General features: G+C 43.0%; 1 protein-coding gene across 1 annotated transcript in view; it reads right to left on the reverse strand.

The window, feature by feature from the left end:
• The window catches only part of LOC143783141 (cytochrome P450 2C20-like), a 407,257-nt gene that overhangs the window by 42,599 nt on the left and 351,001 nt on the right, over nucleotides 1–13,657 (reverse strand). The window contains exon 7 of the mRNA XM_077271460.1: nucleotides 9,248–9,389. Within this exon, the coding sequence (XP_077127575.1) occupies nucleotides 9,248–9,389 (142 nt within the window). The remainder of the gene's footprint in view (nucleotides 1–9,247; nucleotides 9,390–13,657) is intronic.

Raw genomic sequence — 13,657 nt, forward strand, 5'->3', positions numbered from 1 at the left:
GTATTCTCATGTAGGGGATGGTTTCAGCCTTTCTACCAGGAATGGGAGACAGGAGGGCAAGTGAAGCATCTTCGCACACCGCATGCACATCTTCCGGCTTACGCTACCTTGGTTCTGAAGGTAATTTCGCTGGTGGGGTCTGGGAATATGGGAGACCAGGACTCTGCCAAGGAATCTCTTTGACAATAGGGTTCTGTTGACCCATTTCCAGAGGCCTCTGGCACTCAGGGATTGCCCAAGTCGGATTTTGGGGTGGGTTTGCATCTTTTGAATTCAATCAGGATCCCCTCGTAATTTTGTGACTTGGGGCTGCTTCCATGGGAAACTGTGTGTGAGGGACAATCTGAAGTGTAGGAGCTCTGAGGACAGGCCTGATCTGGCCTATGGACGTTGAACATGGACTTTGGCGGATCCTGCTGATTCTTAGACTGTTTTTTTGGGACATATTGTACTTCATGTTAGTGGTAACATTTCTTCGATATTACTTGCCATTTTTTATGAAAAAAACGGAAATATAGCGAAAAAATTTTAAATTTTGCAATTTTCAAATTTTTAATTTTTATGCCCTTAAATCAAAGAGATATGTCAGATAAAATAGTTAATAAATAATATTCCCCACATGTCTACTTTACATCAGCACAATTTTGGAAACAAATTTTTTTTTGTTAAGAAGTTATAAGGGTTGAAAGTTGACCAGCGATTTCTCATTTTTACATCAAAATTTGCAAAAACATTTTTTTAGGGACCATCTCACATTTAGGCTGCCGTCCCACTAGCAGTATTTGGTCAGTATTTTACATCAGTATTTGTAAGCCAAAACCGGGAGTGGAACAATTAGAGGAAAAGTATAACAGAAACATATGCACAACCAACTTCTGCATTTATCACCCACTCCTGGTTTTGGCTGAGAAATACTGATGTAAAATACTGACCAAATACTGCTAGTGTGACGGCAGCCTTAAAGTCACTTTGAGGGGTGTACCTGAAGAAAATACTCAAACTTGACACCATTCTAAAAACTACACCCCTCAAGGTGCTCAAAACCACATTCAAGAAGTTTATTAATCCTTGACGTGCTTCACAGCAACTGAAACAATGTGGAAGGAAAAAATGAACATTTAAATTTTTTTGCAAACATTTTACTTCAGAATCAATTTTTTTTATTTTCACAAGTGTAAAAAGAGAAATTAAACCACAAAATTTATTGTGCAATTTCTCCTGAATATGCCGATACTCCATATGTGGGGATAAATCACTGTTTGGGCGCACGGCAGGGCTTGGAAGAGAAGGAGCGCCGTTTGACTTTTTCAATGCAGAATTTGCTGGAATTGAGATCGGACGCCATGTCGCGTTTGGAGAGCCCCTGATGTGCCTAAACAGTGGAAACCCCCCACAAGTGACCCCATTTTGGAAACTAGACCCTTTAAGAAACTTGTCTAGATGAGTGGTGAGCACTTTAACCCCCCAGGTGCTTCACAGAAGTTTATAGCGTAGAGCCTTGAAAATAAAAAATTGCAATTTTTTCTACAAAAATTATGTTTTTGCCCCCAAATCTTTATTTTAACAAGAGTAAGAAGAGAAATTAGACCCGAAAAGTATTTGTGCAATTTGTGGTGAGTACGCTGATGCCCAATATTTGGGGGTAAACCACAGTTTGGGCGCATGGCAGAGCTTGGAAGAGAAGGAGTTCCGTTTTACTTTTTCAATGCAGAATTGGCTGGAATTGAGATCGGACGCCATGATGCGTTTGGAGAGCCCTGGATGCGCCTAAACAGTGCAAACCCCCCACAAGTGACCCCATTTTGGAATCTAAACCCATTAAAGAACTTATGTAGATGTGGGGTGAGCACTTTGAACCCCCAAGTGCTTCACAGAAATTTATAACATAGAGAAGTGAAAATAAAAAATCCTTTTTTTCCCTCAAAAATTATTTTTTAGCTCGCAATTTTTTATTTTCTCAAGGGTAACAGGAGAAATTAGACCCCAAAATTTGTTGTCCAGTTTGTCCTGAGTATGCTGATACCCCATATATGGAGGGACCACTGTTTGGGAACACATCGGGGCTCAGAAGGGAAGTAGCGACGTTTTAAAATGCAGACTTTGATGGAAAGGTCTGCTGGCGTCATGTTGCATGTGCAGAGCTTCTGATGTACCTAAACAGTAGAACCCCCCCATAAGTGACCCCTTTTTGGAAAATAGACCCCCCAAGGATCTTATCTAGATGTGTGTTGGGCACTTTGAAAGCCCAAGTGCTTCACAGAACTTTGTAACGCAGAGCCATGAAAATAAAAAAATCATATTTTTTCCACAAAAATGATCTTTTCACTCCCAGATTTTTACTTTCACAAGGGTAACAGGAGAAATTTGACCCCAACATTTATTGTGCAATTTATACTGAGTACGCTGATACTCATATGTGGGGGAGGACCACTGTTTGGGTGCATGGCAGAGCTCGGAAGGGAAGGCGCACCGTTTTGGAATGCAGACTTTGATAGAATGGTCTGCGGGTGTCATGTTGCGTTTGCAGAGCCCCTGATGTGCCTAAACAGTAGAAACCCCCCACAAGTGACCCCATTTTGGAAACTAGACCCCCCACGGAACTTATCTAGATGTGTGGTGAGCACTTTGAACACCCAAGTGCTTCACAGAAGTTTATAATGCAGAGTTGAGAAAATATATATATTTTTTCCACAAAAATGATTTTTTTAGCCCCCAATTTTTTATTTTCCCAAGGGTAACAGGAGAAATTGGACCCCAAAATTGGTTGTACAATTTGTTCTGAGTGTGCTGATACCCCAAATGTGGGGGAGACCACTGTTTGGGCACACATCGGGGCTCGGAAGGGAAGTAGTGATGTTTTAAAATGCAGACTTTGATGGAAAGGTCTGCTGGCGTCATGTTGCATTTGCAGAGCTCCTGATGTACCTAAACAGTAGAAACCCCGCACAAGTGACCATATTTTGGAAACTTATCTAGATATCTGGTGAGAATTTTGAATGCCCAAGTGCTTCATAGAAATTTGACGCAGAGCCATGAAAATTAAAAATCATTTTTTCCCCACAAAAATGATTTTTTTAGCCCCAACATTTTTTTATTTTCGCAAGGGTAACAGGTGAAACTGGACCCCAAAAGTTGTTGTCCAATCAGTCCTGAGTACGCTGATATCCCATATGTGGGGGTAAACCACCGATTGGGCGCATGGCAGAGCTGAGAAGGGAGGGAGCACCAATTGACTTTTTGAACGCAAAATTGGCTGTCGCATTTGGAGACTCCCTGATGTACCTAAACAGTGGAAACCCCCCAATTCTAACTCCAACCGTAACCCCAACAAACCCCTAACTCTAATTCCAACCCAATCAATAACCCTAATCAAAACCCTAACCCCAAAACACCCTTAACCCTAATCCCAACCCTAACCATAACCCTAATCACAACCCTAATGCCAAAACAACCCTAACCCTAATCCCAACCCTAACCCTAATCAAATCCCTAAGCCCAACACACCCCTAATCATAATCTCAACCCTAACCTCAAACAAAACCCCAACCCTAACCTTAACCCTAATCCCACACCTAACCCTAATCCCAAATGTAACCCTAATGCCAACCTTAACCCTAATACCAACCCTAATCCTAATCCCAACCCTAACCTTAATACCAACCCTAACCCTAACTTTAGCCCCAAACTTAACCCTAACTTTAGACCCAACCCTAGCCCTAACCCTAGCCCTAACCCTATCTTAGGCACCAACCCTAACTTTAGCCCCAAACTTAACCCTAACTTTAGCACCAACCCTAATCCTAGCCCTAACCCTAGCCCTAACCCTAACCCTAGCCCTAAACGTAGCCCTAACCCTAACCCTAGCCCTAACCCTAATTGGAAAATAGAAATACCTTTTTTTTTTTAATTTTATAATTTTTTCCTAACTAAGGGGGTGATGAAGGGGGGTTATTTACTATTTTTTATTTTGATCACTGTGATAGGATCTCACAGTGACCAAAATAAAACAAGAGGAAGAATCTTCCTCTGCCGGCCGGCACATCACTGCGCATGCGCCCTCCATTTTCTTCCCGGAGGAATATGTCAGCAGCCAGGAGGGGAGGCAGGAGGACCCAGGGACATCGATAAGTATGATAGGGTCCCCGAATCCCCCTATTTCTCTGTCCTCTGATGTGCGATCACATCAAAGGACAGAGAATGGCATGCCGTTTTTTTTTCTTTTTGTGGTCGCTGGTAAACGGTTATTTACTGGCAATCACAAAACAGGGGTCGGTAAAAACCGACCCTGATCATGTTCATTGGGGTCTCGGCTACCCCCTACAGCCGAGACACCAAAAATATTCTGCGTGCAAGCCGGCGGGCGCACTACGCATGCACCCGCCAATTTTTTCCCGGAAATAGATAGTGGCTCCTATCGGGAGCCAAGAGGAGCATCGGGGGAGACGGGTGAGTATCGGGGGCTATCGGGGACTCCATTTCTCTGTCCTCTGATGTGCGATCACATCGCAGGACAGAAAAATTAAATGGGAAATCGCAGGGTTTTTTTGCGGCCGCCGGTAAACGGTTAATTACCGGCGATCGCAACCCGGGGGTCGGTAAAAACTGACCCGAATCATGTTCTCTGGAGTCTCGGCTACCCCCGGCAACTGAGACCCCAGAGAAACTTGGACTCTGTGGGGAGCTATACACTTTTTCCACAGCGCCGTTAAATAACGGCGCTGTGGTTTAAGTACCCTTGACTGCTGCTGTTAAAAGGTATATCATCAGTCGTTAAGGGGTAATTTTAGTTATTATTCTGTATATATGTATAATAGTATAATATGTGTGAGAGGAGAGAATGAGCGGCTGGACCAGTGTTCAGTATACTGATTATTTTCTGGCTAATATTTTTGTTATGTTTTCCACTATTATTATTGTTATGTTTTTCATTTTTATAATAAAACTAGCTGTACTACCCGGCTTCGCCCGGGTTAATGACTGCTGTTAGCAAAATAGAATGTGTTAACAAAAATTTATTCTGCACACAAAAACCACAAAACAAATAGATAGAAATGTAATTATTAAAAGGCAAAAACTAAGCAAATAGAAGCATTTCACAACATATATTAGCTTTGTTATACTGAGAATGTCTTTGTTGCCTATATTAACCAATCAGAGCTCAGGTTAATTAACTGTAGCAAAATAGAAGCTGAGCTGTGATTGGTTGCTATTGGCAGCCTGATAAATCCCCAGCCAACAGGAAGCCCTCCCCCCTGGCAGTATATATTAGCTCACACATACACATAATAGACAGGTCATGTGACTGACAGCTGCCGTATTTCCTATATGGTACATTTGTTGCTCTTGTAGTTTGCTTATTAATCAGATTTTTATTTTTGAAGGACAATACCAGACTTGTGTGTGTTTTAGGGCGAGTTTTATGTGTCAAGTTGTGTGTGTTGAGTTGCGTGTGGCGACATGCATGTAGCGACTTTTGTGAGATGAGTTTTGTGTGGCGACATGCGTGTAGCAACATTTTGTGTGTTGAGTTGCATGTGACAGGTTAGTGTAGCAAGTTGTGTGCAGCAAGATTTGTGCATGGCGAGTTTTGCGCGTGGCGAGTTTTATGTGTGGTGCATTTTGAGTATGTGCAAGTTTTGTGTGAGGCAACTTTTGCATGTGGTGCAACTTTTGTACATGTGGCAATTTTTCTGTGTGTGCAAGTTTTGCATGAGGTGAGTTTTCCATGAGGTGAGTTTTGCACGTGTGGCGAGTTTTGCGTGAGCCTAGTTTTGCATATGGCGAGTTTTGCATGTAGCGAGTTTTGAGTGGTGACTTTTGTGTTTCGACTTTTATGTGGCGAGGTTGGTGTGTGTGTGTGGTGAAATGTGTGCTGAGGGTGGTATATGTGTTCAAGCACGTGGTAGTGTGTGGCGCATTTTGTGTTTGTGTTCATATCCCCGTGTGTGGTGAGTATCCCATGTTGGGGCCCCACCTTAGCAACTGTACGGTATATACTCTTTGTCGCCATCGCTCTCATTCTTTAAGTCCTCATTGTTCACATCTGGCAGCTGTCAATTTTCCTCCAACACTTTTCCCTTCACTTTTTCCCCATTATGTAGATAGGAGCAAAATTGTTTGGTGAATTGGAACGCGCGGGGTTAAAATTTCACCTCACAACATAGCCTATGACGCTCTCGGGGTCCAGACGTGTGACTGTGCAAAATTTTGTGGCTGTAGCTGCGACGGTACAGATGCCAATCCCGGACATACACACATACATACATACACACATTCAGCTTTATATATTAGATATACCTGTATGTAATCTCCTGTATATAGTATATACCTGTGTGTCATCTCACCTATATATAGTATATATCTGTGTGTCATCTCCTGTATATAGTATATACCTGTATGTCATCTCCTCCTATACATAGCATATACCTGTGTCATCTCCTCCTGTATATACTATATACCTGTAGGTAATCTGCTCCTGTATATAGTATATACCTGTGTGTCATCTCCTCCTGTATATAGTATATACCTGTATGTCATCTCCTCCTGTATGTAGTATGTACCTGTATGTCATCTCCTCCTCTATATAGTATATACCTGTGTGTCATCTCTCCTGTATATAGTATATATCTGTGTGTCATCTGCTCCTGTATATAGTATATACCTGTGTGTCATCTCCCCTGTAAATAGTATATACCTGTGTGTCATCTCCTGTATATAGTATATAGCTGTATGCCATCTCCTCCTGTATTAGCCCTCGTTCACACGTTATTTGGTCAGTATTTTTACCTCAGTATTTGTAAGCTAAAATGGCAGCCTGATAAATCCCCAGCCAACAGTAAGCCCACCCCCTGGCAGTATATATTAGCTCACACATACACATAATAGACTGGTCATGTGACTGACAGCTGCCGGATTCCTATATGGTACATTTGTTGCTCTTGTAGTTTGTCTGCTTATTAATCAGATTTTTATTTTTGAAGGATACCAGACTTGTGTGTGTTTTAGGGCGAGTTTCGTGTGTCAAGTTGTGTGTGTTGAGTTGCGTGTGGCGACATGCATGTAGGGACTTTTGTGAGATGAGTTTTGTGTGGCGACATGCGTGTAGCAACTTTTTGTGTGTCGAGTTGCATGTGACAGGTTAGTGTAGCAAGTTGTGTGCAGCAAGTTTTGCGCATGGCGAGTTTTGCGCGTGGCGAGTTTTATGTGTGGTGCCTTTTGAGTATGTGCAAGTTTTGTGTGAGGCAACTTTTGCATGTGTTGCAACTTTTGTGCATGTGGCAATTTTTCTGCGTGTGGCAATTTTTCTGCGTGTGCAAGTTTTGCGTGTGGCGAGTTTTGCACGTGTGGCGAGTTTTGCATGTGGAGAGTTTTGCGCGTGGCGAGTTTTGAGCGGCGACTTTTGTGTTTCTACTTTTATGTGGCGAGGTTGGTGTATGTGTGGTGAAATGTGCACTGAGGGTGGTATATGTGTTCGAGCACGTGGTAGTGTGTGGCGCATTTTGTGTGTGTGTTCATATCCCCGTGGTGGTGTGATTATCCCATGTTGGGGCCCCACCTTAGCAACTGTACAGTATATACTCTTTGGTGCCATCGCTGTCATTCTTTAAGTCCCCCTTGTTCACATCTGGCAGCTGTTAATTTGCCTCCAACACTTTTCCTTTCATTTTTTCCCCATTATGTAGATAGGGGCAAAATTGTTTGGTGACTTGGAAAGCGCGGGGTTAAAATTTCACCTCACAATATAGCTTTGACGCTCTCAGGGTCCAGACGTGTGACTGTGCAAAATTTTGTGCCTGTAGCTGCGACGCCTCCAACACTTTTCCTTTCACTTTTTCCCCATTATGTAGATAGGGGCAAAATTGTTTGGTGAATTGGAAAGCGCGGGGTTAAAATTTCACCTCACAACATAGCCTATGACGCTCTCGGGGTCCAGACGTGTGACTGTGCAAAATTTTGTGCCTGTAGCTGCGACGCCTCCAACACTTTTCCTTTCACTTTTTCCCCATTATGTAGATAGGGGCAAAATTGTTTGGTGAATTGGAAAGCGCGGGGTTAAAATTTCACCTCACAACATAGCCTATGACGCTCTCGGGGTCCAGACGTGTGACTGTGCAAAATTTTGTGGCTGTAGCTGCTACGGTTCAGATGCCAATCCCGGACATACATACATACATACATACATACACACACACACACATTCAGCTTTATATATTAGATATCTACAGGATGTAACTCAGGATCAGTAATGTAATGTATGTACACAGTGTCTGCACCAGCAGAATAGTGAGTGCAGCTCTGGAGTATAATACAGGATGTAACTCAGGATCAGTACTGTAATGTATGTACACAGTGTCTGCACCAGCAGAATAGTGAGTGCAGCTCTGGGGTATAATACAGGATGTAACTCAGGATCAGTAATGTATGTACACAGTGACTGCACCAGCAGAATGGTGAGTGCAGCTCTGGAGTGTAATAAAGGATGTAACTCAGTATCAGTAATGTAATGTATGTACATAGTGACTGCTCCAGCAGAATAGTGAGTGCAGCTCTGGGGTATAATACAGGATGTAACTCAGGATCAGTAATGTATGTACACAGTGTCTGCACCAGCAGAATAGTGAGTGCAGCTCTGGGTATAATACAGGATGTAACTCAGGATCAGTAATGTAATGTATGTGCACAGTGACTGCACCAGCAGAATAGTGAGTGCAGCTCTGGAGTATAATACAGGATGTAACTCAGGATCAGTAATGTAATGTATGTACAGAGTGACTGCACCAGCAGAATAGTGAGTGCAGCTCTGGGGTATAATACAGGATGTAACTCAGGATCAGTAATGTATGTACACAGTGTCTGCACCAGCAGAATAGTGAGTGCAGCTCTGGGGTATAATACAGGATGTAACTCAGGATCAGTAATGTAATGTTTGTGCACAGTGACTGCACCAGCAGAATAGTGAGTGCAGCTCTGGAGTATAATACAGGATGTAACTCAGGATCAGTAATGTAATGTATGTACACAGTGACTGCACCAGCAGAATAGTGAGTGCAGCTCTGGAGTATAATACAGGATGCAACTCAGGATCAGTAATGTAATGTATGTGCACAGTGACTGCACCAGCAGAATAGTGAGTGCAGCTCTGGAGTATAATACAGGATGTAACTCAGGATCAGTAATGTAATGTATGTACACAGTGACTGCACCAGCAGAATAGTGAGTGCAGCTCTGGAGTATAACAGATTCATACCTTGTACATCTGGATAATGGGCCATTAGCATCAGGATGAACTTTAGTGTGGAAGCTGTAGTTTCCGTTCCTGCTGCTAAAAGTCCTACAACCATCATGAGAAGACTGGTGTCACATAAATCGGGATCAGTTTCATGTTCAACCTGAGGGTGAGCAGAAGAGCAATTATTATACAGGACTTATCTTTATTAGGTTTTTGGGCTTAGAGGACTATCCATGATCTGGGTACACAGACTCGTCTGCATAGTAAGTGGGTAAGTTATTAGGGACAGCTGTGCATAAGACTGTTGACAGATAGCAGAATAGTGAGCGCAGCTCCGGGACATCATATAAGCAGTTAGTTTGATTGTACAGTGTCAGGTGTAAGGATTAGAGATAAGCAAACTCTGTATGTGTGTTTTATGAGAATTTTTACTCAAAGTTGCCAAAATTTGGTCACAGTTTGGTAAATGATCGTGTTTCCACTAATGCTTTCATTATAACTTTGGCTAGGATATGATGAGTGCGGGGAACGTGTTTGATGAGGGGAAGGGTTTTATCGAGGTCAGAGGAGCGGCAGAGTGTCATTTTTTCTTCTTTAATAACTTAATGTGTGTACATTCTGGCAGCCAATCAGGGCGAAAAAACATCCAGATCATCATGACACAGGGTCTTCTGTAATTGGCTGCCGAAGTAACATGACCCTAGCCATATAAAAAGCAGACATCTTGTTTTGCTGGCGAGATATTCTCAGTGTAACAGGGCAGAGAAGACGCTTCTGATAGTGCTGCAAATGAACTTGTCAGTTAGCTACATCGGATCCTGTCCTGTGTGAAATCCGTCTTCCAGCATCTAACTAGATTGTGCTAAAACTGTATGGCAGTCTCCAGAAGCCCCATTTGCTAATCCAAATTGTTTGTGATAAAACTGTGTTGCAGTGATAAATCAGAAGGTCAGATTTCCTCTTAAAAATTGCGAGTCATATCAGTGTTGTTCAGTCACACTATTTAAAAAAATAAATAGTGATTGTTCATTTAGTGACAGGTGACCAACAGCTGTGGGCCTAAGGTTGTGAAACAGCAGGTTACAAGAGGGGAAGGGTAAATGCAACATGAGTGGGAAAAAGCAAGGTTCTACTGGAAGGGGATGGGCTTCGAATTTGACGTGTACATGGTTTAGGTGTTAATGAAAGCTCAATTGAACAAACACTGTCTTGTCCTATCCAAAGACCACTGGCAAGATCTGTCACGGTTCACACCGTGCTGCCAACACTAGGTCATGGATCTCAGCAGTATGTCAGGGATCCCGGGGAGGATATCTTTATCGTCCCCACAACTCACACCAATTTGTCACAAACTGAGTGTCAGGACTCTGAACATTTTTTATTACCTTTCTGTGCATTACTGCCCTTTTCCAAGATGGGGTCTTTGGTCTCAATAGCACTGTGTCTTCCTGCTATAAAACTCCACCCCAGCCTTCAGTCTGTGCTAGAGTATTCTGCCTTGCATCCATCTCCTGACCTCTGGTGACTCCCTGGCTATATACCTGCTCCTGTGAACCTGTGGGGTAATCCTGCTACTCTGCTCTGAGTTCCTGCTACATACACCAGTTCCAGTAATCCTCCTTCATCTGCTGCTCATGTTTACTTCCCTCTACATTTGCTGGACATGTTAGCTGTTGCTGCTTTGCAAGAACCTGAGACTATTACCCAGACCTCCCTGGCTGAGCTAAGATATAATTTGAACTGCCTTATAAGCATATATATCTGTGTTTTGGACTAAGCAAGGACTTATTCGTGTCAAGTATCCTCAAGAATAATTGTGCTTCATAGACTTTCTGCGTGATTGCATTTTCCTCTGAAGTTTCCTATAGACTGCTGAGCTGCATTTGATATTTGCACCAAGTGTTGTGGACATGAGTTTCTCTCTGCACCTGTTTGAATCACCGTGTGATAATATAGACTTTACCACTTTTAAAACTGTGTCCTGTAGTTGTCTTGTTCCACGCAAAGAGTCTCCTGAGTTATCCCCTATAATTATTACAGGATACTCTAGCCTAAAAAAAAAAAGGTGACTGCTGGAACAATGACTGCAGAAAGCAGACTAGAGCAGGTGTTCTCCATAATTAGATCACTGCAGAAAGATGTGGAAGGTCTGCAAAAGAAGTTTGGAAGCTTTGAACACAATCAACAAGTGTTTGGACAGACTTTGCAGGACTTAAGCACTCGCATGGCAGCCCAGGAAAACAAACTTGCTGGCATAGAGTCCCAGTATGGATGGGCTTTTCAGGACATAAGCACGCAAATAGCTGCACAAGCGACTTTTCCCTCTGGGCAACCGCCACCAGCTAGCCCACCTAAGTTGCCCCCATTCAGATTTAATGGTGATGGCGACAAATTTCGTGGCTTTGTGAATCAATGTATGCTATATTTTGATGTGCATGCTGACCGTTTTCTTAATGATAGATCCAAAGTATTGTGTGTAATAATGCTGCTGACCGCACGAGCGCTCACCTGGGCGAATCCGATGATTGAATCTTGTGACCCACGGTTAAATCATTTGGATGATTTATTGGCCGCTATGGCATTAATGTTTGATGATCCTAATCGCCGTGCAACTGCTGAATCTGCTTTGTTGTCTTTATGCCAGGCAAAACGTTCTGTTATTGAGTATGCCACTGAATTCAGGAGATTAGCGGTAGATACCAATTGGGACAGTTATGCACAATTGCCTATTTTTAAAAGGGGTCTGTCTAGTATTGTAAAAGATGAACTAGCTCGCTCGGAGTCACCACAAGAGCTAGAGATATTTATACAGCAGTGTGTGCGCATTGACATTCGCCTTACTGAGCGTAGGCAAGAGAAGTTTGCTGCATATAACCGTATTTCTAACTTTTCCCTTCCTTCCAAAGAGCCTGCAGGTAAAACATCTTGGGAGGTGGAGGAGGTGCCCATGCAAATTGATTCCATTCAGAGGCGTGAGATCAATGAGCACCAGGAGCATCGCCTTCGAGAAAGTCTATATTTCTACTGCGGCCAGTCTGATCACTTCTTGATCAATTGCCTTAAGTGTCCTAGACGGCCTATCAAGGTGCTAGTAGCAGTAGGGGAGTATGACAACTGTGATGATGAATCTGACATCTCTGAATGTAGCCTGCCTTTAAACGCTGTATTCCATTCACTTTCTATGACTTCACACCCCAAGGAGCTTAAGGAAAAGAACTCTCACTGTTCTCTCCCTATTATGATCCTGTGTTCAGGACAGTGGATTTCCAGTGCAGCTATGATTGACTCTGGTGCAGGTGGCAATTTCATGGATATCGCATTTGCCAAGGAACATGGTTTTGAAATTCAGCAAAGAGCCTCTCCAATTACCATGGAAACAGTGGATGGGTCACGTTTAATCTCTGGGCCTGTGGATCAGGAGACCGTACCCCTTGAAATTTTGTTGGAGCCTAATCATCAGGAGCAACTTTCTTGCTAATTTCTTCTCCTCATTTTCCTGTGATTTTAGGCATTCCTTGGTTGCATTCTCAGAACCCAATTATCAACTGGGAGACCAAGGAGATTATCCTTCCAACAAGGAGCAACTCAGCGTTAACAGAAGCTGTCCCTGAGTCCACGGCTATGGAACCACATGTACAGGTATTTTCTTTATCTCCAGCATATAAAGAGTTCTCTGACATCTGTGACAAGAAGAATGCAGATCAGCTTCTTCCACACAGGCATTATGACTGTCCCATTGAGCTGCTTCCTGGGGCAGCTATTCCTTTTGGTAACGTATACCCTTTGGTGGCTCCTGAGCTTCAAGCCTTAAAGGAGTATATTGGTGAAAATCTGGCCAAAGGCTTCATACGTCCTTCTTCCTCACCAGCAGGGGCACCTATATTTTTTGTAAAAAAGAAGGATGGGACCCTGAGACCCTGTGTTTACTATCGGGAACTCAATAAGGTAACTGTACGAAACCATTACCCTTTGCATCTGATTCCCAAATTACTGAAAAGAGTCCGCCATGCTAAGGTGTTCTCTAAACTGGATCTTCGTGGGGCTTATAATTTGGTGCGTATTCGTCCAAGGGATGAGTGGAAGACAGCATTCAGATGCTGGTATGGACACTTTGAATATCTTGTGATGCCCTTCGGGCTTTGTAACACCCCTGCAGCATTTCAACACCTTGCTAATGACATTTTCAGAGATTTGTTGGACCAGTTTGTAGTGATCTATTTGGACGATATACTAATCTTTTCTGACTCTCTACAGGAACATGAAGAACATGTCAAAACTGTTTTAAGACATCTGAAAGAGAACCATCTGTATATTAAGCCAGAGAAATGCGAGTTCCATCGTTCTGAGATACAGCTCTTAGGTTATATCATCTCTCCCCAGGGGCTGAACATGGAATCTTGTAAGATTCAGGCTATCCTTGACTGGCCG

Source organism: Ranitomeya variabilis, chromosome 6 (assembly GCF_051348905.1).
Source record: "Ranitomeya variabilis isolate aRanVar5 chromosome 6, aRanVar5.hap1, whole genome shotgun sequence".
In the NCBI taxonomy this organism is placed as follows: Eukaryota; Metazoa; Chordata; class Amphibia; order Anura; family Dendrobatidae; genus Ranitomeya; species Ranitomeya variabilis.